Source organism: Aythya marila (genome assembly GCF_965140915.1).
Source record: "Aythya marila genome assembly, chromosome: Z".
Taxonomy (NCBI): domain Eukaryota; kingdom Metazoa; phylum Chordata; class Aves; order Anseriformes; family Anatidae; genus Aythya; species Aythya marila.
Window position 1 is genome coordinate 51,547,098 of NC_139080.1, and position 27,733 is coordinate 51,574,830.

The 27,733-nt window shown below is 43.7% G+C and overlaps 1 protein-coding gene across 1 annotated transcript; it reads left to right on the forward strand.

Annotated features, from left to right (window-relative positions):
* Positions 1-2,439: 2,439 nt before the first annotated feature.
* MARCHF3 (membrane associated ring-CH-type finger 3) lies at positions 2,440-27,395 on the forward strand (the record flags this gene model as incomplete). Its single annotated transcript, XM_082783912.1, has 6 exons — positions 2,440-2,526; positions 3,246-3,297; positions 4,570-5,356; positions 6,092-6,296; positions 19,257-19,466; positions 26,720-27,395. The coding sequence occupies 6 exons, from the start codon at positions 2,440-2,442 to the stop codon at positions 26,876-26,878; spliced, it is 1,500 nt and encodes a 499-aa protein (XP_082640038.1). The 3' UTR covers positions 26,879-27,395.
* Positions 27,396-27,733: the final 338 nt, after the last annotated feature.

Below are 27,733 nucleotides of genomic sequence, written 5' to 3' on the forward strand. Positions count from 1 at the left end.
GACGTGCAGAAAACTCCCTAATAAGACTGTCAGAGTTATTAAAGTCTAAGGCACCTCAGCATGTCCTGCAATTTTAGAGACTTTCTGGCCATGCCACCTTCATGGAACCCCGGTATTATTTCTTAACAGGTAAAAATTAATAAGTATAAAATAATAAAATAAATAAATACGTTTTACAGTACTCTGAGGATGAGAATTCTGTTTCTTTTGTGTTTTTGTTGTTGTTGTTTTTGTTTTGTTTTGTTTTGTTTTGTTTTCCAGTAGGAAGGTGAATCTGAGAAACAAATCAACACATCCAGGCTCAAGAGCAAGTCAACTAGTCACTGCAAAGCTTAGTTTAGTCTCTGGAGCATCTTAATGTAGCTGCAATGGGATGGAGCTTAATCACAACTAGATTAACTTGTTGAAGTATTTAGCTTCTCAGAGAATTGTCAGCTAGTCTTGACTCCTATCTTGCTGTATCTAAAACCGTAACAGTAGTTTAATTAAAGCAGAGGGGTTTTTTTGTACAGTACTGATTCATCTCTACAGGAATCGTGCAAAATAAGGATAACTTGGAGAGGTATGTGTCCTGTTCTGAGAAACTATACACACACAAAGAGGGGGGGGACAGGGGGGAGGGTGAGGAAACTATTTTAAGAAGCAGGATGGCATAAAAATTTTGCCTAAAGTTCAATGAGGGAAAGATGAACCCTTACTCTCCGTTTCAAAAGCAAAGTGATGTATACATGTACATTGTAATACTTGATTGATAAGTTTGAAGCCAGTGGAGAACAACATTGTCACACACTGTCTAACACACTGCATCACAATTGAAACAATGCTTTTTATAAGAATGCAACAATTTTCACTCCTAGGTAATTAATAGGACTGTTAGGTGAAATAAAGGGAGATGTTTCTCCAAAAACTGCACCTTTCTTCCAGATTGCAGTGTAATGCAGAATTGCATCTGTCATCAAAGTCTGCTCATGTGTCCTGAAACCAGGATCTTCCTGTGAGCATAGGTCACTGTTCTCTCAGCACCAGCCTCCTCTGGTGCTCAGATCAGTGATCTGTGCAAAGTGCATAGATTTGTAACTGCAGAATTGGTTAGGTAAATAGAGGCATGATCATGGGCCTGTGTAGGAGATATGGCCCCACCAAGTCACACAAAGTCAACATGTGCCTTGGTTTCACTCCTGGCCTTTAGCACAATTAGTTTGCCATTTCTCCTTGATACTGGATAGTGATTTTAATAGTGAACACTGGGCTTTGGATAGACTGGAAAGGGAAATGTTCCTCTGGCGTGTGAAAGTGCATAAATAGGAAATAGAAATACGTCTCCAAAAACCATTAAAAATAAAATAAAAGGGCTGTGATTGTTTTAATAATGCAGTATTTCTTGGGACAATTTTCTCCAGATAAGAAGGCAGTGTTTTTTCACACGTGTTTTTAAGTTTTGAAGCTGATTGATGCATGCTTGGGTTGCATGTCTTTAAACTAAAAGGGTGACTCATGGGAACATAGAACAAGAAAGGTGAATGGATTTCCGAGTTTGGAGCTGTATGACTAGGAGAGATGTATTATGTGTTATTCTTAGTAAAGGTGCTGCAGAAGGGAAAAGCAGGCAATTCACTCAAGAGCTCTGTGTGAATATTTGTTTAACTTTTGCATCCTATTGCTTGAAGTGCAGTACCTTTTTGCCTCATGAAAATCAAAACCACTTATGGTTTCAGCAGAAAATCTCCACCACTTAAAGAAATCTATTATGATAATTTAACTCATCAGCATGATAATGCTTTAAGAAATGAGGTCAGTTCGCTCACAGTAGGCTAAAGTGCAGCAAGGATTACAGTTGTAGGTGTTTATTGTAAGTGCAGATGTTTTCTTCTTTAAATTCCTTTCCAGGGTAGCAATGCTCATTTTCAACATTTTGTATTTGAGCGTAATTCAAAAACAGTAGCAGTGCCTCGCTCACTGACATTTGTTGAGTCTCACAGTTTCTCATGATACAGAAGTCATAAATCTCTTTAAAAGGATGTGAAAGAAGATATGCTGGAAATACATTACAGCATATAAAGAAACAGTTGCTGAGCTCAGTGGGGGCGTACTGGTTGCAATAATCAGCAGGTGACAAAGCCCAGAAGTAGCTTGCCTGGGAAACAAAGACTGCAAGTGTTTGCTGGCATTTGTTTGTGGGGCTGAGCCTCTTCTCCAGCACTTTTGCATTTCTTCACACAATGTCAAGAAGAAAAATACTCCCTGGTATCTTGTAATAGGTACTGCAACCCTTGAGAACAGGAGTTTGGAATGATTTTTATAAAAGCAGTGGGGTGCGGGTGGAAGGGTGGGAAAGGCAGAACGGGGCAAAAGAGAGAAAGATGTTGACCTGTCTTTTAGCACTGGGGGTGCCTCCCAGCAGATCAGGAAAGAGGAGAGACTCTAAGGAATCACGAACAAATGCTGGAATCACATCCTATAAATTATTCCATGGAGAAAGATGTAGCTTGTACTTGTGTCTTCTACCCAGCTCCACCACGACCTCAGGTAATTTGCTTGGGCATACTGCATCTCAGTTCCCTGCTGTAGTTTCTCACTTTGCAGTGATGGTTAGGTTTAATTTACTGACTGTATGTGTACTGCCTGCAGGGTTTGGGGGAGGAGGGAGCAGGTGTTTTTTTTTTGTTGTTATCGTTGTGTTGGCTTTTTTTTTTTTTTTTTTAGGAAATAACATAAACAACTGCAAACTACTGCAACCATTTGCATCTGTAACCATGTAAATTAAATAAGGGAGTGGACTTGTTATTCTGAGACTTGCACTTTTCACATCTGCAAACCAGAGGACTGAATGCAAAAGTAGCAGGAACATATGTGAAACTTTCAGTGTTTGCTGATATTTAGTCCATAAGCTGTGGAGTTATGGAACAAAGTGGATCGAATAAATCACAGCTAGGATATTTTAGTCAGTGACTAGTAAAGTGCTTTTCCATTATGCCCTTCCATCAGGAAAACATCCACTGATTTTTTTCAGACCAGAAATTTGAAATTTCTGAGGACATAGAACAGCTCCAAGAATTAACAGCATTTTTTTTTCTTGCTAAACTTCACACTTATGGTACAAACAAAATGCATGCAACATCTTTACACACACATATATATAAATTTTCGTGTATATATATAACACATTAAAAAAATAATTCAGTCTTAACTCAGCACTTCTCAATTTGCGATCATTAAGAAACACTGAAAATGAGATTTTTGTATAGCTGATCAAAGTGATAGCACAAGAAGATGAAGGGAAGAAGCACATAGTGAACGGTATGTACGTTTGTCAGTGATGGCTGGAAGAGAGTACTGGAGTGGGAGGGCCACTCTAAAAGACTAGACTTTGCCACCTCCCGTCACAAGATCTCATGTCCTGGAGGTGAGAAGGGAAAATTAGAAACTGGCAGTGAAGGCAAAGCAGAAAAACTAGAACAGGGAAAAGATCTGGGCTAAATATTGCAGTCGTAAGGTAGCCTTAAAATAGATTTTGGATAGACGAGAGATGTGCAAGAGGAGTGGGTGCAGCAACACATTTCTTCAAACATGCATCCATCAAACCATATCCAACCACTTTTCTCTGAATTTTCTGGCATCTGAAATAACGCCTGATATTCTGGCGAACACCATTTAACATTGCATTCTTCTGAAATGAGGAAAAAAATGTATAGACTCCAACTTTCTTGTAAAGAATGTTATCTGGAAGGGGGTCATATGTATTTGCTCTACCAAAGTGGGATATCAATGCAGTTCTGTACCCAGAAATTTGAATTAACTTTATTACTGCCACATGGCAACATTACATGTGCTCCAAAGCTCTGCATTTAGTTGCATCATCTGATGCTTCAGCAAATGCCCTTGAACTCATCAAGGGGCTGATGGATGTGTTTGTAAAGGCTCGGATGGTCACTTTATACGCAATGGTAAACCCGCTGTTACACTTAATGAGGTCAGTGAAGCATCCAAAAAAGACACAGAAAGCTGTAGCATGGGTCTGTAAGCATGGTGATGCCTGGGCTTTTTAGGCTTAATGAAGCAGCTACTCAGCTGCTGAATATTCTTGTTGAACAGTCTCAGCATGGATTTTAAAATGAAGACATTGCTGATATTCATGTCCCTCCCTGCTCCTTGGAGAGTCCATGGCTCTTATGAAGTCTGCATCTTTTATGGTTTAATGGTTTTGAAATCAGCCATTTGCCTCATTTTCATTTTAAATGAGGGCCAGAGTCTGGCTTCCTTCCTTCCCTGTTCTCTCAGTGTTACATGCACTGTAAGACGGCTCATCAGCCTCCAGTTTGCTCTCTGGGGTATTCATAGTCCGAAAATAGCCAGAGCAACGCCACAAAATGAACACATTCCCAGGCCTTTTCCTATTTTAGACACCTTTTAAGAATTCAAGTCCCCACGTGAAGTCGTACAAGCAGTCCAGCGTCCCCATCACAGCCTCGCAGGGCTCCAAAGTCTCACCAACACCCACTCAGCATCCTCCAGGGCAGCGCCACTTGCTCGCATTGCGAGATTTCTTTTGAAGTAAACACCTCTGCTCAGAGAGGGGGCTCTGCGTAGTGTTTGGAGACGTTTCTTCCTGTGGTGGTCCTCCTGGTGCTGTGGTGTCCCAGGCTTTCCGGGAGGGGGGTTTAAGCGCGGTGCGGACAGAAACACGCCTGCCGTGGGTCCGTGAGCATCGCGGAGGCAGTGCACGGCACTCACGCGTGACCGCGGCCACGCGTGCCCCTCGGGCAAGGGTTTATCCGTGCTGTGCGGGGGTTTTCGGGCTGGGAAGGGGTCCCGGGGGCACGCCGCCTGTTGCTCCCGCTGCCGCAGCTGGTGCCCCCGAATTGCACCGCAGGCGAGCGGAGATCTCCAGCTCAGCTCCCTCCCGGCACAAGTTGTGTCCGCACGCAGGCTGGGAGGAGGCGGCTCTGCGTGACTCGAGCCTGCTCCGGGCTCCCTCCCGAGCCGAGCCGCGCCGAGCCCCCGCCGCCCGGCTCCGTCCGTGTGCGGGCAGCGCATGGGGGGTCCCGCAGCCCCCCGGCGGCACTCGGCGAGGGGTCGGCGGGCGGGGGCAGCCCGGCCTCCCCGCTGCCTCCCGGCGCCGGGGGCCCTCGGGGCGAAGCGGAGCCGAGCCCCCGCCCGTCGCCCCCGCCCGCCGCCCCCCTCCGCGGGCGGGGGCCGCCATGACGAGCATCAGCGGCAGCCGCCCGCCCGCCGCCCCCCCGCCGAGCCCCGCCGAGCCCCGCGGCGGCGGCGGCCCCCCGCGGCATGTCATGCAGGTGTCGGCCAAGGACGGGCAGCTGCTGCTCTCCTCCGCCGTGCGGAGCCTGGCCGCGCACAGGTAAGGGTGGGGGGCAAAGCGGGGGGCGTGCGGGGATGGGTCGCGGGGTGCGCGGCCCCGGCCCCACGGGCGGCGAGCGGGGTCGCTGGCGGAGCCGGCAGCAACTTTTCGAGCCCCCTCCCAGCCTCCGTGCGCGCCCCCGGGGCGCGGCTCCGCGCCGCCCCCTCCCTTATCCCCCCGGCAGCCGTCGGGGGCTGTCCCGCAGAGGGGTGCGAGGCTGCCCCCGCGCTGCTCGGGGGGCGCAGGGCGCCGTGCCGCCCGCCCCGGCCCCCCAGGCCCTTGGTGCTGGCTGCTTGTGGAGCCTGGGGTCGGCTGGCCCCGAGGAGGTGGTGCGGATCATCGCCGGCCCGCTGGAGGCAGGTGTGGAACTTACCTGGTGGGTTTGGGGGTTTCCTGAAGCTCCTCTGCTGTTGCAAGGAGGTGAGAAATACGGCGGTACAGGGGCATCCCGCACTCACCTGCCCGCTCCTGAGTGTTTTTTTGTTTTTTGTTTTTTCCTTTTTTTTTCCTCTTTTCTTCTTCCACGTTTTGAGCCCCACCGAGGGGGTGCTTTAAACAAGCGTATCAGAGTGCCTTCGGTCTCTAGCCTAGCAGCCTGCTGTGCTGACTAGAGAGCACAGCACACATGCCACAGAAGTTTCCTGTGTTGTGAGTCGGTGACGCACGCAGGAAGAGGGACACTCCAGATCGTGGCCCTGCGTGCTGACCAGTGGCTTCTCCCTTCTCCTCCAGCAGCCCCTTCAATGACCGGCCAATGTGCAGGATCTGCCACGAGGGCAGCAGCCAGGAAGACCTGCTCTCCCCCTGCGAGTGCACGGGGACCCTGGGGACTATCCACCGCAGCTGCCTGGAGCACTGGCTGTCATCCTCCAACACCAGCTACTGTGAGCTCTGCCACTTCAGGTTTGCAGTGGAGCGCAAACCCAGGCCGCTGGTAGAGGTCAGTACTCGGGGCACGTCCCCCAGAGCTCAGTGAGTGAGCCCCATCTGCTTTTACATAGACATCACGAAGCCTCCGCCAAACAAGGGCAAGCTGTCAGCTTGGGGCTTTGCAAGGCAGCGGTGGGAGCTCAAGGAAAGGTCAGGAACAGCAAAAGCCGTGTTTCAAACAAAATCGAAACAAGCAAAAAGAACAGGAATGATGTTTTTGCTTCATTGTAAACAGAAGCAGAGGTCTGGGGAGCAGTGTGCTGGGGATACATAGTACACCAGGAGCTTGATAGAGGATGGAGGAGAGGTGTGTCACTACAAAGCAGTAGTTACTGCTCAACAGCATCTTTATTTAGAATATTTAATATAGGCCAGGAACTATTTTTTGTTTTACTTTGTTTGCTTTTGAGAGAGAGAAAACAAGCCAAAGAGCCTTATAAACCTAGCTTCTGTGTCAAGCCCACAAGAAGGAATTGGTTTTGCTCAGTGTCTGGCATCTCCAGCCATTCTTGAACGACCTTTTGGCCTCCTCTTGCCTGTGTACCAGACCAGACAGTGAATTGGGCAATTGTTTCTCCCTTATCAATTAAAATTCAGTTATGGGCCAATTGTAGAAGCTTTAGTGGCTGCATGAAATTTGCCAGCTTTTTTTTTGTACCCCCAGGAAAAAAAAAAAAAAAAAGAAATAGAAGCCAAGATCATGATCTTTGCACTGTTAATGATCTTTCTCTTCTTTATTTTCCTTTGGGGAAAAAAAAAAAAAAAAAAAAAAAAAAGTAAAATTTATGGTTTGTGTTGGAATTAAAAGTGAATTAAAAAGAGTAACATTTTTCAGAAGTAATGAGAAGCATCTTGCTGTAGCAGTTGGTGACACAGGTGCTCTCATGCTAAGCCTCCTTCATCATTCCTGTAACCTGTAGCAGAGCTGTTGAAGGAGACACGCTATTAAAACTAAGGGAGAGAGGGTGTCATGTTTTGCCTTCTCTCACAGGTCGGAGGATACGGGATAATACTGACTGCAAAACGAGCAATGCTGAAACAGTGCAGAGCCGTTTGATTTTGGATTCTGCCTTCTTCAGGCTGTACCCTCACAAGGGCTGCTCATGAGGCTTCCTCTGCACAGATGGGGTGTGACATTTCCCTGGGCTAATGGGGACTGAAGATGTTGAAGGCAAAGCCAACCCTGTCCAGACTGAGGGAGTCCGGTTGCTTGATCGCTCCCTGCTGAAGCAAGACTCTCTTTTGCCAAAAGAGCAATAATATTATTATAATGTGATACAATGTACTTTCTATACTGTATATTATATACATTATATGATTTATATATTATGTGTATATCTATAAAAACAATAACTAAAAACTGCCTGTTGTTTCTCAGTTGAGGACAAATGAGGAGCAGGTGCAGAAACATTTCTGAAACGTGGTACTCATTGTTAATTGTTTTTCTCTTTACTACCTAACCTTTTCTTGCTTTTCAGCTACCACATCCACAGTATTTTAACACAGTCGATAAAAATTATGTGCTGTTGCAGAAAAGCTTGTAATATGACAGCAGCTCACTCTTTTAAAGTCCTTTGCTGCCTTGTAGGAGTACATTTTTGATTTAGAAGGGAATTGAATTTATACTTTTAATGCTGAGAGCAGCAGAGATAAAGAGTAATGGGACAAATCTAAGCAGAAAGACATCAGCCAAACTTTTTGATTCTATTGCTGTAATTTAGGCTTGTACTTAAAGTTTGTACTAATTTAATGCACAGTGCTTTGAAATCCCCAAATATCTCCCCATGCAGATATTTACAGTGAATCTAGAAGTTCCCAAAGTGCAACTAAATGAGATGCAAGTTGCCAGATTATGTCACTGCCTGTGCCCTAAGAGCACTGTCCTGTCTATCTTCCTGTATCACCTAGGGTAGCGGGACATGGAGAGAGGATTACCAGATGCAGCAGGACCAATTTTCACAAAAACCTGCTGTAATGTTTGGACTAGGGAGAAGCCAGAGTGACCACCTGCTTCTAGTGGTCTCCATCAAGTGCAGTTAACTCCATCAAGTGCAGTTAAAGGGTTGTGTTTGTCTGAGGGGATGACAAATCAGGCAAGTATCATCAGCTCCCTAGAGCTGTTCCCCTCCCGTGAGGTGCTGGCACAGCTGACTGTGTGAGGCAATACCAAAGTCAAAGTTCTCTTCATTTAGTAAGATAATTAGTTCTCCAAATGTTCCTCTCAACTAGATAATGGAAATGGTAAATGGTCCTTTCAGTGGAGGTGAAAGATGAGTTTACCAATGCATTTTGGGAGGTCAAGAGGGGCTATTATACTCATAAAGCCATTTGTAGAGCGTAGCCAATACAAGCTTATCCAGTAGTTCCTCAGCAGGTCATATCTCATGCAGAGACTGTATCCCACCCATTGGTCAGTGACAAGTAGTATAAAAATGCTCGAAGCAATCAATCATCATATTTGTGTTTTCTGCTGGAGATTTAGAATTTTTTCCATCAGGAAAAGAAAAAAAAAAAAAAAGATACTTCTGCCTGTTCAAATAAATACTACTCACTTTCTTAAAGGGGGGAAACAAAACAAAACAAAAACAACAACAACAAAAACATGCTATTATTTCTCCTTACCCCTTTAATTGGCTTGATCACTACCTCCTATGGGGCTTAGCCATGAGTGTGAAGGAAATCTCGGTGGGACCAAATTGAGTTACTTTACTGGCTTTATCCAGAAATGTCATATCTGACAGGCATTCATGCTGTTAGCACCCAAGAGATGCTGCATCAGTAGTGGGCTTGAAATGAAGTGAGCAGTAAGTGGCAGGGCTGCTTGTTCAGCCATATTCCTCCCTCCCCTGTGTACATTATTACGGAAGCAGCAGAGAATTTCTTGCTGCGCTTAATGACTTGGTCAGAGCAGGTTAGTGAACCCATTCCATTTCTCCCTCACCCATGCTGTCAGTTCATTATGAAACAAGAGCAAGTACTCCATGAAAATTTATTGCAAGATGGCTTTTTGCCTTCTTTTAAGCAATTGCCCATGTTCACTCTAAGGATGTGGGCCCATGTGCTCAAACTGGAGATCTTTAGCTCAGATAGAAGGGAGAGATCTCTACAGCTGTATCCTGCCTCCTGCATACTTCATGCACAGGATGCAAAAATGCAGCGATCCAGCTTTGCTTTCTCTCCTCAAGTTACATTATGGGCAGCAGCCTGTTTTGTTGTTTTGTTGTTTTTGTAGCTGTTGTTTTTCCCTGGCTTTTTGTTGCAAAGAAAAGCATAGGTAAAATAGCTTTGATTTTGACCTCCATTTTCTATTTTATCTGTTGTATCTTTTCTTCATCATGAGCTTCTTTTTGGTCAGCTGAGTTTCAAACTATGCACTTCTTATGGGAGACATTCCTTTATCCGTGACATACAGCGTGCTTCTGTTGTCTGGGGGAGAAGTATCTGCCAAAATGTAGGTGTACTATCTGCCAAAGCCCACAGCCTCAACAGAGAGGCAGAAACCAGTAGCACAGTGTCAGACTGATCCATCCAACCTTCTCTTTGTGAAGTTTCAGGCATTCCTGGATCTCTTCTTATTTTAACCCATATTCTTTTTCCCAGAAGAAATGTGTTTCTGAACAATTAATCTAGATTTATGGTAAGGATTGGCTGCACTTACAGTATCCAAGGAGAGCAATTTGTTCTTTGCCACCCATCTTTTGTGTCATGAGTCATCATGTCATGATACTGGGTAGTAGCATGTGCATGCTATGGTCCTTTCTCTTTCTCTGACGCTGGGACAAATGGAATGGACTAAAACAGGAGGAAATCAAATGAATTGTTTTTGATACCTCTTTGCCACCCTCTTGTTTTCATCTTTTACCCCCTGCTGCATTGGGTGGAAGCTCTCTGTGTATTGATCTTCACCAAGTCACAGAAGCATAACTCCTTCAGTTCTTGGCACATTGTTAAAATGTTAAGTTCTTAGTACATTGGAGAACCTGGTATATTGTTAAAATGGAGTAGGAAATGGAGTGTGATAGAAAAAGCACTTTTCCAGGCTGAAAGTCACTGAGTTACTTTGTTCATCTCCCTTCTGGAGAGGGCACCCAGAAAGCTCCGGCACTGAGAAAATGCCGACATCAAGCAGGGGTAATCTGCTGGAGCACAAACTTTCTGTAGCATCTTTGGAGTTGCCATTTAGTCATGTTTTTGCTAGACCACTTGCTGCTGTTCAGGCACTTGACAAGCATCAATATAGCAAGTCTAGGCATTTCTCTTGATTTCAGAACTCCTTTTAGATTGTTTGGAGTCATCCACTGCACTACAGTCTATTTGCCGGTAATCCAACATACGTTGTCAATTTACACGTTTCCAGTACATGCACATTCCCCTCAGTCCCTTGTGATACTGCAAAATTCAATTCAAAACGTACAGCTTGTTACAGGAAAGATCTGATCCCACCTATTCTACCACATACTAGATGTGCTGCACCCCTGCCTGTGCAGTCTGCTGGAAACAAGAGGTCTACAGCATGTCAGCTTGCGCACATGAAAGTCTCATGTTTGGCATGTGCCTGGGGATGATGAATTTCAGAACAAAAAGCAGCTACTGATGAGTAGCCCTACTTTTCCCCAGTGTCCTTGTCTCCTCAGTGACAGTGGGAGCCTAGCACATTTGGCACAGAGCACCTAGGATAAAGTAGCAGAAACTCCAGACGCTGGAGGAAGGTCTAATACTGGGATTGATATGGGTAGACCTGATGTTCCTTATGACACACTTAGAAGGATGTCAAAACAAACACATTGAAATCAAATTACAGCAGTTTCAGTTAGTGATTTTATAGACCTTTCACTTTTACATTATTCTTTCAATAAGGCCAATCCATTTGGTATCTAGTGGTTCGTTATTTCTTTTTTCCTTTTTTTTTTTTTTTTCCAAGCAAACAAGCATTTCATTAACAACGTAAAACTCTTCAGCAAAACAGCATGAAAGAATGAATAATCAGGATAAACATCACAATAAAGAGAAGAAATTAACTACAGGTTTTTCCCTAATCTATTTCTGCCTCTGGAACTCGTACTAGAAAAGAAAACGAAAGAGGGGAAGTGGTTAAGAAGAGCTTGCATTATAATTTAAAACTTCCAGAAGCTGTACGCTGAAATCTGAATTTACTTTTCGTGCAAGGCTCTGAGTCATGCTCTTTTTATCTGTTGGGTTTCTTTTCACTTACTTTTCCCTCCACTACTCAGTGAAGCACGTCATTAACAATCGATTACATTAAATAATGATGAAGACACACCAGATTTGCTGCACGTAGTTTGTAGAAGGGTTGCTCTCAAAGCCAGAAGAAAAATGGTGACTTGGCATAGTCACCAGCAGGGATGTCTTCCATAAATCTCAGAGCACAGAGGAGCTGTGGCAGTCTGTGCAGCATGTTCATGCCAGGAGCAGGTAGGTGCTTCTGAAGGGAATAGAGGATGCACTCGGGATCGCTGGAGCACATTGCAAAGATGGGGAAGGAACACAGAAGCACTGGCAACAGGGAAAGTGTCCATGAGCAACTAAAAAAAAAATAAATAAATAAAAATTGGAAAGAGAGGCTAGCCAGAAGAAAAAAAAAAGGCAAATTACACCAACTAACCTTAAACAAAAGGGCACTGGGACAGCACTAGCACTTTGGAAAAGAGAGTCACGGAAGATCCAGAGGGTGTTGCAGGGGACTAACTGACTAGCATACATATGTATATACATCTCGCCTCTTGTCTTAACCCAAAAAGAGCTAGGTGGTGGAGATGCTTTTGTACCTCATAGTCCTCAACTGCAAAAATGGACCCCTTGAGATCCAATTCACATGGGAGGAATTTGAAGCAGCCTTGTAGATTTCTAGCAGAAATGTGTTTGAGTTAAAGTATTACAAAAAGAAGTAACAGTAAACCCAATGACACATGCAGTTTTTAAAACCTGAGCTGTTCAAGAATGACTTTTTGCACCTAGAATACCCTTCTGTATTCATTCCTAGTGGGGAAAAATCCAGAGACCAAGACAAGCTGCATAAAGCTTCATAAGTCTAATAAAGAGAAACAAAGTAGTTATTTTATGTTCGTTACAGAAAAGTTTGGCAACAATGCTTCACTTTTCTCAAGCACAAATCTTTCTCATAGTTCTGGGAACAAGAATGCAGACAAAAGCAACTCCCCTGCCAAACACAAAAGAAAACAAAACCCAAACCTTGAGGAAGAAAAGTAAAAATTATTTACCAGCAAGCAGATCATGGGTCACATCTGTAACTGCTCTTTGCTAAATTTAAAGGAACAGTGATCAAGGGTTGAGGAAAGTTCCCAGGAGAAAGTAAATGGACACTCAGAGAGGAAATAGCTGCCATGGAAAAGGCCAAACACGTCTTTCAGGACTAGTTAAAATGAGGGAAGATACAGTGATTTTTTAAAGGTAGAGCTCTTTGTGTTTCACATTATGGTACTGGTGATTTCTGTGTGGACATTGTGATTCTCTAATGCAGTTCTAGGTTGTGGGGTTATCATCTCTGTCCTGCAGGTAGCATATCCTACCACCAACAGGAGCCAGACAAGAAGCTGCTTATTCTAGTGAAAAAATTGCTAAGATGAAAAATTTCAGTGTGTCTGAATTTTGGGAGGGATAACAAGCTTTTATTGGATCATTAGTTTCCATATATTTGACCTTGTAGATCAAGGTATTTGTAGTGTATTGAACTTTGTGTTGCAGATAGCAAATCTGCCTTGCTTGCCTTGCTTTGTATTTAAAATTCAAAAAGGTGATTTTTGTTGATTGATTTTTTCTTGACTGCATACATTTGTTTGGTTAATTGGGAAGACATTCATCCAAAAATAGAATGGTGGCTTTGCAAAACATACAGATAAAAGGAAATAACTGCTTCTCCCAGAGTTCCACAAAATCTTTTTTCTTGACGTATCTTGAAAACTTTTACCTGTTAGAAGTATCACCTGAAATATGAACTAGAAGTGGGTAATAGGAAAACTGACCATCAGGAAGCCAGACTAATGTTAAAGGATTCAATATCATTTAATTGGACCTGCAAAAAGTTTCACAGATTTTTTGCAACATAGCAAGCTCTGTTCTTTGTTTTCACTATCATATAGTTACTAATCATGTTTTTAGGTATTAATGTTGTATAATCCAGAAACCGAACACCACGTTTACCAGCCACTGCCACCTCCACAGCTTGGTGGAGCACTGTGTATCAAACACCTGCTTTTCAGTTTGCAGGCTACCCAAGGTCTAGATGGCAAATTGTTGTAGTGTGAGAGCAACAACCTGCAGTACTCTGCTCACTTACTTTCAGCCTAGGGTTGGTTCTTGTCTGCACTGTGGCATATTAATTCTTTCAAAACAACAGCAACAACAACAATGTATCCTATACCATCTTTATAATAAACACTCTACTCTCTCCACTTAAAAAAACATGAAAGTGAAATTATTTTGGTATTTCACATAGTAGCTTTGGCTCATTTGGACATCAACAATGAAAATATTCCCTGGAACTTTATCCCTCATTTAAAATGAGGGTTAAGTGCAGACTCAGTTCTGAAGAGGCCATAGCACTAACATAGCAAAGATAACAGAGCTCAGATCTTTAGTTTCTACCTGTAAGAAATCTAGAAAGTCTAGACTCTGGGACTAAAGGAGCATTTCCATCAGTTATCACTATGACCTTTCCAAAAGCAGCTCACTGACAAAAGCAGCTTATCTGATCTAAGCAGGAAAACTCAAAACTGAAATTTAAGTGTTTTTGTTTTGTTTTGTTTTGTTTTGTTTTCCAATGAAAAAGTAGCAGTCTTATATTTGTTTTCCTTGGCAAAACATTAACCTAGAAAAGTTTTGAGTTAACCAAAGTATTTCATTGCACTGGAATTGAACATACGTACCATTCTGTTCTGAGAGACTTTATTTTGAGTTACATTCCAGTAAGTTTAGTTTCAAAAAATTAAAAAAAAAAAATAATAATCTTAAAACAGATTTTTTCAAGTAAATATTTGAACAAAACTACCTGTTCAGATGTTATTATTATATATATATATTTTGGTCAATAAGTGGTCCTCTTGGTCTTTAAAAATGTCCTTCATCCAAGAGAAATGCTCTCAAAAAAACAGGCAGTATCAGTCTTTCTTGGCCTAAAGCCTAAAGGAAAATGCTCCTATTGGTCATTGCAGGAATGAAACCAGAAATGACAATAATTACTGGCAGTTTTGCTTGTTCACAGGCTGCTTTTGTTGAGATTCACTGCAGGGCTATCAGCATGAAAAGAATGAAATGAAGTGACATGTTTGATGTGTAATAAGTTATTTTTAGTTCAAAGGGAAAAACATTTAGGGAAGACAATTCCTTCCTGTCTCCTCCCCCCCCCCCCCCCCCGCTTCATCTGTGATAACAATTTAAATACCTTTAACTAAAAAGCAGCGTGATGGATTTTCTTCATATTCTGCAGAGTCTCCTTTGTTGCTGGTATAATTCAAGCAGTATTTATGTAAAATCAATTTTCCAAACAGAACATATTGAACTAAAAAGGGCTTCTCAGTAGAAACTGATTGTAGCCTTAGGATCTGATCCAGAAAACACTGTGCACGTAATTCACTTGGTTTCTGTGAGTCATTTAATTGAAGTTATATCTATGAGTTGAGCGCTTCTAGAATTTGGCCTATGGCAGTGGTGAAATAGCTCAGACTTCTGGAGGTGTTTTGGAGCAGCTTCCTGCTGGCAACTCATTTTCATGAGCCAGAGCCTCTCGAAAGTGTCTGGTCCTCAGTTGCTGCTTGTTCTGGTTATTTCCATCTTCAAATGAAAGACTTCACTTTTCTGTCACATTGCACACATGCATCAGCCTGTCTCACATCTCAGATAAGCATTTCTCCGGTTTGTTATGTTTGCTTAGACATGATGAAATAAACCGGTTAAAAAGAAACTGAGCCCATTTGCTCATCTCAGGGGCGTGAAGTTTCAAATTGTTTGACAATGTCAAGTAAACATCTCAGTATATTCTTGTTGAAAAGGGTTTGGGGACAGATCTGGCTTTGTGTGCAGTTTTAAATATCAGGTGAAATTTTGGAAGCCAGTAATTGGCACACAGACCAAAAGTCTGCCAGGGACTGCTGAAAATCCATATAAAGTTCCCCAGAGCTGTAGCTGCCATTCAGTTGGAAGAAGCACAGAGACCCTCTGATGAAGGTCGGGAGCTCTGTTTTATCTTTCTGGAGTAGGTAATCATTTAAATTCAACACTGCTTTGCGATGTAACTGCAACAGATCCTTCTAAGTGTACTACACATGTCAGAGTGTGAGATGAAGGTGCCTTGGATGTGCTAGTGGTGTTTCCTATTCCAAACGCAGTACATTGAGCATCCTTTTCAAAAGTTCTTTCATTAACTGTGGAGTTTTAGCCTATACCACTCTTAGAGAAGCTCTTCCAGAGCTGGATCCTACGAAGGCTGGGAATTTTATTCTGACTCTTACCCTAAATTTATTTATGGCCAGTTATTAGCCATTTGTTCTTAAGCCAGCATTGTCTATTAGCTTAAGTAGCACTTCTCCTTCACTGATGTCCCCCATCTGTTCTCCCATTTTCTGGCCGTCCCCAAGGTGCACTTAGAGAGCATGATCTTGCTGGGGTAAATGAGTCAAACTTTTAAAGTCTGCCCTTGTAAAATGGGCTCTCAGTTTTCTTGGTGTCCCTTCTCTGTACCAGCTGAAGTGATTCTTTCTTGAGCACAGGAGACCATCACCAGTGCATCTTGGGGGAGCTTCCTTGCTACTTCCCCGTAGCAAGGAGCTGCATGGCTGAAGTCATGGCCTTTCCCAGGCTATTTGCTGCTGCTCCCCTGCAGGAAGGGCCCTTTCCCCAGAGTTGGGACAAATGATCTTGGGTCATTTCAGCAAAACCTCCGCATGTTTCTCTGCCTGTGTATCTGGAACAGTAATCAATGTTCACTTTAAGATGGCATTTAATGAAAAAATGCCTTGCCAGCTCGGCCAATTTTTTTTTCAAATGTGACCCTTTTTATGAGCTGCCTTTTTTTTTTCAAAAATGGAAATTATTGCTCGTGGTCTCAATTTATTGCAGAAGTAATTGAGTACCTTGACACATCTTAATATAATACATTTCAGAGTATCATAGTGCAGGTCTGACAGTGGCATCTGGCCTTACATCTTATTCTTTGCCAGCATGGTAGTCCCTCCTGCACAGCCACACTAATTAATCAGCTCAGCACTTTGCTGGAATCATTGTCTGAGTTTCAGTTTCACAAAAGGATTTGCTGACTTGGCTTCTTAGCTATAAAGTAACTTGACAGTGCACATTTCCAAAACGGAAGACTGAAACCTAGAATCTAAACAGGAGCATATTTAGAAACACGTGTATGCTACTTCAGGAGAAAAATACATGCTGTGACTGAAATCCATATAGCCATTGAAATTAGTTATTCATTGCTTTTGACTTCCATTTCAGAAATAGCTATTGAAATTACGCCAGCTTTTAAGGTTAGACTGTAAAAATTTTATTTTATTTTTTAATTTATTATTTAATACTACTTTTGTCTGTCCTGGCCTCATCTAATATCTGAATCGCTTAGGTTTAATTCTTTGTTCATGTGGGTCAGACAAGACAGAAACAGCGCCTGGAGACATCAGCCTGTGAAGCGTGCACAGGCTGTTTTTTATCTGCTTAAGCTTTTGATCACAGTAATAGGAACACCATAAAATACTTCCAATGCCTTCTACTGCATCTTGTGAAAGTCATGGAGTGGGAGATGACAACAACACCCTTGTGCATTATTCCTTGAGTGTGCTTTTTCTTGGGTGTTCTTTGGTGTCTCTCAGGTCAATGTGCAGCATTTCTTCTCTAGCTGAGCCACCTGTGTACCTCAGGGCAGAGACTATGTTTGTCCAAGGGTGTCACCTGCACTAAAAGGGCTCAGGGATGTGGCCCTGCCTTCTTCACCACCCAGCTGCTGGGACACACGGTGCTGAGCTGTGGAGCTGCTGGCTTTTTAAGGCCTGCCCTGGGAAAGCAGCGAACACCTGCTGTTCCCACTGAGGTGAAGGAGAAGTGCAGGTGCTCAGCAGTTCTCTAGCAGGTCACCTTTTAAACAAATATGTCTCGCAAACCCTTTTGGCAGTCGCCTTTAAAAGCAGAATCCCCACTGCCAGGCGCTTTCAGTTCCTCTCATTTTCCTGGTGGTTTCTCATTACGGGGATTCATGGAAATTGAACAAGGTGAAGGTTGCAATCAGTCATGTCTAGAAGCATCCAAATATAACCTGGAACAGTGAAGCATATGCCCCGGGGAGTGTTTTTCAGTAAATGGAATGAAGACACTGAGGAAAGTGGCTGCAAGCCTTTCACACGTGACTTTATGGTTTTCTCTGTAAATTTACAGTAAAATGACAACCTGTTTGAGTGTAAAGCTAAGTCTCCTCACTTTGTGCAAGCCCTGCTGAGGCAAGCTCTGCATGCAAGACCCCTGCCCTCTGCTCCATCCTGCTGCGGGGGAATGTGTGAGTGGATGGGTGGGTGTTCTGCTGCTGGTTGGCATCAGTCCCCTGATCCTGGTGTTTGGGTGTTCTCATTTATCTTCAGGTTTAGACCCCGCTTGGAAAGGAAGGATCATCGTTCAGCCTCCCTCTTTTGCACCTGCTTGCAGAAGTGGTTTATAGTCGTACATAGTAGTTATGAAGCACTTCCCACTTTGTTAGGATTGTAAAAGGCAACTCAAGAAAAAAAAAAAAATTCCTATTTTTTAAAATGTATTTTTATGTTCTCCTGAATTCCTGAGTCATAATTGAAAATGAATGCAGGCTACTGTGTTACTGTGTTGCAGTGAAACTTCACAAAAATTTTGTGAAATAGTTACTGTGTATTTCCATCTGAGAGACGGTGAGGTCGAGGCAAACTTGTCTGCTGATTTGGACCTGTCCTGATAGTGCTGGTCTAGTGCCAATGGCTTCCTGCTCCTGGTTGTAATCGATTTCCTGACTGTGGTTTTACCCTGTATTAAGATGGAGAGAGAAGTGCTGCATTTGTTTTCCTGGAGCAGGCAAAGCAGGAAAAGATGAAGCAGGGTTTGAAAAGAACAGGTGGGATGCCTAGGTGAGCATACTTGCTGCAGCCGACATGGCTTTTTTGTTGCACTGACAGCAAAGAACAGGAGCACTTCTGGCAGGAGTGTGATGATCTGTCCAAATCCTTCACCTTTCCACAGCAAAAAGTTGCATGGCTTGGTAGTCATCCTGTTTAAAGATTGACTTAAGTGATGAGGTTTTTTATATTAAAAGAGCTCAGTGTGCTGTTGTAGGCTGAACTTCCTTCACCTCTGTGACCTGAAATCCTGTTTATAGAAACAGGGGCAGGCAGGATTGATAGCTGTTCAATCAGTGTTCACTCCAGCAGTTGACTTTCAGGCACTCTGTTCTGCAAGATTAATGTCCTCTTAGTAAAAGTAACCTTGTGTGAATCCAACTCTGTTTGCATGCAGGTACCTGAAAGCAAGTTAAAAATGGCTTTGGCGATATTACTGGTGGAATTAAAATAAATAATCTTAAAGTAGGATACAAAGCACTAACAAACAGTGTCTGTGCTCTGGAGTTGTCAGAAGAGCGTGTGATTCTTTCTGCATTGAGAAGGGAGTTTCTGAGACATTCCAGCAGCCAAATGCCATGGGCAGCACTTTGCCAGTACATTTTGGTGAAACATGTCCCCTTCTCAGGTCAGCTTTTCTACAGGTGAACAAATGATGCTGTGGGTAGGTATGGCTGGAGGTGTGCCTCAGCAAGAGGGACAACTTCAGGTGGGAGCTCTCTAGGGACAGCCAAGGCCCTGTCCTGAGTGTGATCTCTGTTTGCCCTTCTCAGAGGGGCAGGCCCATGTTTCACAAGCAAGCAGCTCGTCTCGGGCCACGCGTGCTCCCCTTGCTGACACTTGCTCTGTCTGCGTTTTGCCTGCAGTGGCTGAGGAACCCAGGCCCCCAGCATGAGAAACGGACTCTCTTTGGAGACATGGTGTGCTTCTTGTTCATAACGCCACTGGCGACCATCTCTGGCTGGCTGTGTCTACGAGGAGCTGTGGACCACCTGCACTTTAGTAGTAGGCTAGAAGCTGTTGGCCTCATTGCACTCACTGTCGCACTCTTCACTATTTACCTCTTTTGGACCCTAGTAAGTATTGGTTTCCTATTCAACTCACAGGACTGAGGGAAAGAGTAAATCAGAAAATTAATTGCACCTCTGCCACAGAGTGCTGCAGAGTGGGTGGACTATTGTATGAAGTGTCACTTACGCTTAGCGCTGGTATAAATATACAACTACAAGAAATCTCGTGGTTACATAGGTGTTAAGTTCTGTGGAAAGCTAGAAAGATGCTGTACATTTCAGATCAGTAATTCCCAAATCCCAGACACTGGAGAGGATAGCAAGAGGGAGAGAGGAAGAATTGTGCAAGTCTAGGTACCAGCTGGTTTCCCACAAATCTGGCACACCTAAGAATTTTCCACACTGCTCTTTGTACAGTCCCTTATCACTACACTTACCCGTTTGTAGGAGCCCATAGCCCCCGAGTGGTTACATCATTAACACACTGCTGACACCACAGAGTCATTCTGCACATCCTCAGAGAGGAAGGGACCCTTGCTGGGTCGAGGTCTCCCAGCCTAGAGGCATGAGTTTTACTTTATGATGAGAATAGTTCACTGATAGTTGACATCAGAATACCCCTAATCTTTTGTTTTTCTGCCAACTATGATGCTGTGGTAGAACTATTCATGTTACCTTGATTCAAGAGCATACATCAGGATGTTTCCCCCAAGAATGTCAATGTAATGGTCTTCCTGATGAGCAGTTCCTCCGTTAATCATCCTTTAGACATCTCCAAGGCCTGGGTTATCTTGCCCTTTCCTCAAAGTACATTTTTTTATCTCTTTCACACATAAGAGAGTTAACTATGCATTAGTATCAATAGTAAGCTCAAAAAAGAGAAGGAAGAAACAAGCAAATAAATACCCCCCCTCCCTCCCACAATAACTAATGAGGAGCTCCAAGAATGCTATGAAAGGTAACAGCTCTTTTACTTCATTCAGAACAGTAAAACCTCAGCTCATCCACAGAGGAGTTCAGGCTAATTTTAACACAATAGTAGAGAAATCTCAGAGTTTTGCCTCAGCGTCCTGCAGTTTCACTTTTCTTTGCTTCTGCTTCCTTTCCCCATAAAGCAGCAGCTCTGCCCTTTGACAGGAAAGCAGTGACTCCAGCAGTAACAGGGCACTTGGGTTTCCTGCCACACTGTGTGTAGACATTTCCTTTGGGAAACATCTTTTCAGCAAATTTCAGCAAGCTGAGGTTGCTGAAATTGCCTTAGCACGACTGCCTTAGAAATCCAAATGCTGCCCAGTTTTGGTGTTATTTTTTTTTGTTGTTGTTTGTTTTGCTTTGTGTGTGTGTGTGTTGTTTTTGTTTTATATATATATGTATATATATATATATATACATATGTATATAAATCACCAACATCAGAATGGTTTTAAGTTGGAAATGGCAGTTTGGCTGATTTGCTTGGTTAAATTACTTGTGACATGTGGACACATCCAACCTTGCTCATTAAGACTTCTGCAGCATTTCAGCCGTAATCACCATCAGCATTTATTGCTATTGCACTGGTAAAGGTAAAAATGACCTCTGTTTACTTGATAACTTTCACGCCTTCAGAAGTTTAGCGAGAAATCTGTATGCCCTTTATTAACCTTAAGGTTATTTGGCACTCGGAGAACGTGTTGATAGTAAGCTTGATGTAAACGCATACCTCGGCTGGTTTAATTGAAATACAGTATCCTCAATGCCCAGCGAGTTGTGTAAGACGCTCTGTTGTAACCTGCCATTCAGCCCAACAGGAGGCGAATGGGCTAATGAAGCCCTCTGTCCATCAGGCAAGAGCAAGGCAGGAGGCCTTTCAGGACACAGTAACCGCCCTGTTCAGCGTGAGTTAATTCAGTGGGTAGAGCAGAGGGAGATGTGGTGGGAAGGATGCTCAGGCTCTGCTCAGTACAGAAGGTGCCCTCATTTCTCTCCCAGCATTAGTGCTGGATGAAAGAGTTTAGCAGAGGCTTATGTACATCTGTAAAATAAGACAACAGGCTCAGGTGCCAGCGTATTCTCACCTGCTTCATAAGAAGGCAGGGCTATAAAGGCAAGGAAGAGGTTTAATACAACTTTACAAACAGCACTGAGCACTCTACAGTCCGCTCAGCAGCCTGGGATGCACCAGTCACACAGGAAAGCCCCAGCCTGCATTTACCTCTGGGAAGCACCACACTGCCCTCACTCTGCAGCGAGGGGTGACCTGCCAGCACAAGGGCTAACCCCATCGAGGGATCATAGAATCATAGAATCATAGAATATCCTGAGTTGGAAGGGACCCTTAAGGATCATCAAGTCCAACTCTTGACACCGCACAGGTCGACCCAAAAGTTCAGACCATGTGACTAAGTGCACAGTCCAATCTCTTCTTAAATTCAGACAGGCTCGGTGCAGTGACCACTTCCCTGGGGAGCCTGTTCCAGTGTGCAACCACCCTCTCTGTGAAGAACCCCCTCCTGATGTCAAGCCTAAATTTCCCCTGCCTCAGCTTAACCCCGTTCCCGTGGGTCCTGTCACTGGTGTTAATGGAGAAAAGGTCTCCTGCCTCTCGACACCCCCTTACGAGGAAGTTGTAGACTGTGATGAGGTCTCCCCTCAGCCTCCTCTTCTCCAGGCTGAACAGGCCCAGTGACCTCAGCCGTTCTTCGTACGTCTTCCCCTCCAGGCCTTTCACCATCTTCGTAGCCCTCCTCTGGACACTTTCCAACAGTTTCATGTCCTTTTTATACTGTGGTGCCCAGAACTGCACACAGTACTCGAGGTGAGGCCGCACCAGCGCAGAGTAGAGCGGGACAATCACCTCCCTTGACCTACTAGCGATGCCGTGCTTGATGCACCCCAGGACACGGTTGGCCCTCCTGGCTGCCAGGGCACACTGCTGGCTCATATTCAACTTGCTGTCTACCACGACCCCCAGATCCCTCTCTTCTAGGCTGCTCTCCAGCATCTCATCGCCCAGTCTGTACATGCAGCCAGGGTTTCCCCGTCCCAGGTGCAGGACCCGGCACTTGCTCTTATTGAACCTCATGCGGTTGGTGATCGCCCAACTCTCCAACCTGTCCAGATCCCTCTGTAAGGCCTTTACGCCCTCATTTGAGTCCACAACTCCTCCAAGTTTGGTGTCATCAGCAAACTTGCTCAAAATACCTTCTATTCCTACATCCAGATCCTTTATAAAAATATTGAAAAGTACCGGCCCTAAAATGGAGCCTTGAGGGACCCCACTGGTGACCGCCCGCCAGCCTGACGCAGCCCCATTTACCACAACCCTTTGGGCCCTGCCCGTTAGCCAATTGCTCACCCATCATATGATGTTTTTATTTAGCTGTATGGTGGACAGTTTGTCCAGTAGGATCCTATGGGAAACCGTGTCAAAAGCCTTGCTGAAGTCCAAAAAAATCACATCAGCTGGTTTCCCTTGGTCCACCATACGGGTGATCTTATCATAAAAGGAAATCAGGTTAGTTAGGCAGGACCTACCCTTCACAAACCCATGCTGGCTGGGACCAATGACTGCTTTGTCCCCCAGGTGCGCCTCAATAAGTTCGAGAACCATCTTCTCCATGATTTTACCAGGCACTGACGTGAGACTGACAGGCCTGTAATTGCTAGGGTCTTCTTTCTGACCCTTCTTGAAAATCGGCACATTTGCCAGCTTCCAGTCTACCGGGACCTCTCCAAATTCCCAGGATCGTTGAAAAATAATTGAGAGAGGTTCCGCGATGACGTCCGCCAGCTCTTTCAGCACCCGGGGATGAATCCCATCCGGACCCATGAACTTGTAGGGATCCAGGTGGAGTAGCAAATCCCACACACGTTCAGGGTCGGTTGGGAGTCTGTCATCCCCACCGTCCCGGTCCTCCAGCTCAGGGCACCCTGGGTCCCAAAGCCCATCATCGGCATTGAAGACAGAGGCAAAGAAGGCGTTAAGCGTCTCTGCTTTGCCTATGTCATTGTCTGTGAGGAGACCTTCCCTATCAAGGAGCGGCCCTATGTATTCTTTAGTTCTCCTTTTTCCATTCACATATCTAAAAAAACCCTTTTTATTTTCTCTCACAGACACAGCCAGCTTCAACTCTAGGTGTGCTTTGGCCACACGAACTTTCTCCCTACAAACACGAGCAGCATCCCTGTATTCTTTCCACGACACCTGGCCCTCCTTCCAGTAGCGAAACACTCTCTGTTTCCGCCTAATCTCCATTAGAACATTCCTGGTCAGCCACGCCGGCCTCCTGCCCCGCCTGCCTGACTAGCGATATTTAGGAATTGCCTGATCTTGTGCTTCTAGGAGGCATCGCTTAAAGAGTGACCAGCACTGGTGGACATCGAGGCCTTCAAGAGCAGTTTCCCAGGGGACCTTGCTGACTAGTTCCCTGAGCAGCCTGAAGTCCGCTTTCCCCATATCTAGGGATGAGGTTTTGGTGGCACTTTTCCTTCTGTCACCGTAAATTTTGAACTCAACCTCTTCATGGTCGCTATGACCGAGGCGGCCACCAATCACCACGTCTCCCACCAGACCCTCTCTGTTTTCTAGCAACAGGTCTAGGAGGGCACCTTTCCTAGTTGGCTCCGTTAGCACCTGCACCAAGAAGTTATCATCTAGGTGCTTCATGAACCTCCTGGACTTGCTCGTGTCAGCCATGTGGCACTCCCAGTTAACGTCTGGCAAGTTGAAGTAATAGGATTCAGCCTATTTTTTTTTTTTATTCCCTACTTTTTTTTTTTTTTTTTTTTTTTTCCCTTAGCAGATGGGTGAATCCTGTACTTGTTTAGTTAAGGCTGTACAGGGAATATACTGAGTGCTGTTGGGTAAATTACACACAACATGTGATATAATGCCCCTCTAGGACCTGGGAAAATTAAGAAAACTAAAGCTTCATTTTACTTACAATAAATCAGCTTATTTTCTCTGGAGGCAAAAGCTGGCGTATAGATTATTTGCACACCACAGTAGCCCAGTGAAAATGGGAGTGATGCTGTTTTTAGCATCCAAGAAGCTATTTTATCCCTTCCCCTAAAACAGCCAAGTTCTCCATAAAAATACTGTTACTTTTCCAATGTATTTGATAACTGTAACTGATATACCACCATATATATATATATATTTATATCCTGCTATGCCCAAGATACAAGCTTCAGACAAAATTCTATTTAAGAATTCAGGGCCACATTCTGCTTTCTCAGACCTAGGTAATCTTGACTTCTACAAGATCAGCAGGGATTGGGGTGCAATAGAATTTGGCCATGTAGCTTCCAATATAACATAACTGCTGGTTATGTTAAACAAAAAAAGGCTAGCCTAAATGAATCCAAATTAGAAAGACAGACATCTCCCCTTGCTATCCTATTGAATAGGTGAACAAAGAACTTCAGTGTGGCAAGGACCAGTGTAAAAACAGGCGTTTGTTCAGCATCTCGAGTTTCCCATCCAGTGCAAGTGTTTAGGGTGAGAAATGCTGGCTCTCGATGAAATTGGGTAGCTGACATAACTTGGAAACTGCCTTCAGGCAAGAACCCATTGTAAACAAGCTGTCAAACTTAACTGGGATATCCTGTGAAAATGCCTTAAACAAACAAACAATAAAGCCTGGATTAACAATGTAGCTGTTTCTCAAAGACTCTGGTGTGATGCTACTGGAAAACCCATCCTAAACTCCAGCTTGCTTCTCTGAACCAGTCACAGCATTTTGCATGGCATTCATCTGTGCAGTTTTCTCTCTCTTTTTTTTTTTTTTTTTTTTTTTTTAACTACCACATGAATTCTGCTGATGCTGCAGCTCTTTCTTAAAAGGGATTTCTCATGTCCTTACATATAGGATGTTCCACAGAAATGAAGATGCAGGCTGCTTTACCTTCGGGGGAAGCAGAGGAGATCGAAAGGTGGGGAATGTATTCATCTGCTGGAAGAGCTGTCTTTGGGCAACTGCTTATTGAACAAAAGCTCTGTGGGTTTCCCTCGTTAACAGCAGACAACTGGATAAAGATCTAAAAAAAAAAAAAAAAAAAAAGCTTTTTTTTTTTTTTTTTTTTTTTCCTGTCACTAGTAGGATTTTATAGAATGGTAAATCATTTATTTAGCTAAAAGCACCCCTTTGCACTAAGAAAGGGTTTTGGAGGATATATTCATAGGCATGTTGGTACCTAACACAAAAGCACCAGGCTTTGCAGTCACTCCACACCTCACCAGCACTGCTGCAGAGGGTAGGGAACCGAGCAGCACAGCCCCTTTGACAAAGGCACTGGTTGGAAGCAAATGCTTCACTGCAAACAGCAGCATCTTCCATCTGCCTGTGTAAACCAAACGTGTTACCTCCAGATACAGCATCTGCATGGCACCTTCTACCTTCTGAATAGCAATGACCCACAGAAGTGGCACAGGTGCATAAAAATTAATGACAAATAACAGGCTGCGCATGGAAACAGAATAGCTAACAAGACAAGGTTCCTTCTGCGCTCACTGCTTGGGTCTCTTCTGCCCACAGCTCAGTAACGTTGTAATTGTCATTTGGCATGTTTCACCCAAAAGGTACCAAGACTGCTAACAGCTTTTAACAAAGCTGTGAATGTACAGCATCTTACACAGACTTAACTCACTGCACTTGACTGTCACTAAAATAAGCAGTAAACTATTAAAAAAAAAAAATGTACAGGACCAAGCTATCTTGTATATCTTGCATAGCAGTCATTTCTCTTCCACTGCTAGCAGAACCACATCGAGGCTTATCTGATTAAACTCAAAAGACAACCTCAGCTGGGACATTAATTCTAAGACAGGGAGAAGACGGCTCACATGTCTCTGAGCAACCCTGAGCTCGATGCATACAGCAGTAAAGCCATTACAAGGTAGAACGTATAGCCTTGTCAGTGTATGCACACCTTAGCTACCTGCACGTCTTCACCATCCAGCCAGCTCCATGTTTTGTCAGTTTAACAACTCAAACCCAAATTCATCTGGTTGTAAATGGCTACCAGTAATTCCAGTTCTTGGGAAATACTGGCAGGATGTCCAACTTTTAATTTTGTAAAAAGGGAACGAGTGGTGGGCAACAGCAGAAGGTAGGACATAAGCTGCTTTTCTCTTTTGCCATGGATATGTGTGGAACCTGCCATCTGTATGTTAGGTCTGATCTTTGCCAACCACTTTTTTGTTCAATTTTATTCCATCCAACAAAGCTCCTTATAGGTGTTTTGTTCCACTTGAAGGTTTTCCCCCTGCAACTCTAATTGATTCCTTAGAGGAATGAAGTGATTCTAAGTGCACTACACCTCTTTTCTCCCTGCAGGTATCATTTAGATATCATTGCAGATTATACAACGAATGGCGTCGGACCAATCAGCGGGTGATACTCCTAATCCCGAAGTCTGCCAATGTTCCTTCCAACCAGCAGTCCCTGCTGGGCCTGCCATCAGTCAAAAGGAACTCAAAGGAGACAATCGTCTGATCTGGGGATTTCTGCACTGGGTCCATGCACTAAAAATATTTTCCTCAAACTCTTCGGGCTCAGACACCGTCCAGAACCCACTAGTGTGCTGTTCTGATTTACAAACTCTTCACAGAGGAAGAAATCACTGTCTGAATTCAAATCATGGATGCTGCAATCATATGATATTTGCTAAGCTGCCAAATGTGTTTATTTAGCAGATACTATATGGAAGCTCATGTTAATACTTGCATCAACAAGTGATGCAAACTTTTCTATTGTTTAAAAATATTAAACTGTGATAATTAACAATGCAAAACAGGTGTAAAGAGTGCTTTTTTGTTTGTTTGTTTGTTTTGTTTTGTTTTTTTGTTTCTGTTCCCATAGTTCTATGTCTTCAGGTAGATGTATAGTAACCAGTGCTGTATTTTGTTTTTCTGAGTCACATTAGCAATATTGCAGATGGTTTTTTTTCCCCAACAGATTTTATTTGAAGGATTTTATACTAGCACTTTGGATTGTTAAAATACTTTTTTTGTGTGTGATGACTTCTACAAATTGGCATATTATTTAAACACTATGAAGTGATTGGAAGATGATCTTCTGTTTCTTGTTTGACAGAGAAGTTCTGAAAGGAAAATTCTTCATGAATAAATTTGGAATATGTGAAAGAAAGAAGTGACATAAATTGCAATAATCTTCTTGAAAGTATTCTATTAAGTAACACTCAGGGAACAAAAAAATTGCACTGTTTCCACTCAGAAGCAACAAATTAGGCATCACATCCTGCACTGAAGTTCTGCTGGTGTGAATTTACTTTGCGTTTACACCAAGTTGAATTTAACCCTAATTGTATAAATTTATTTTGTAAGGCAA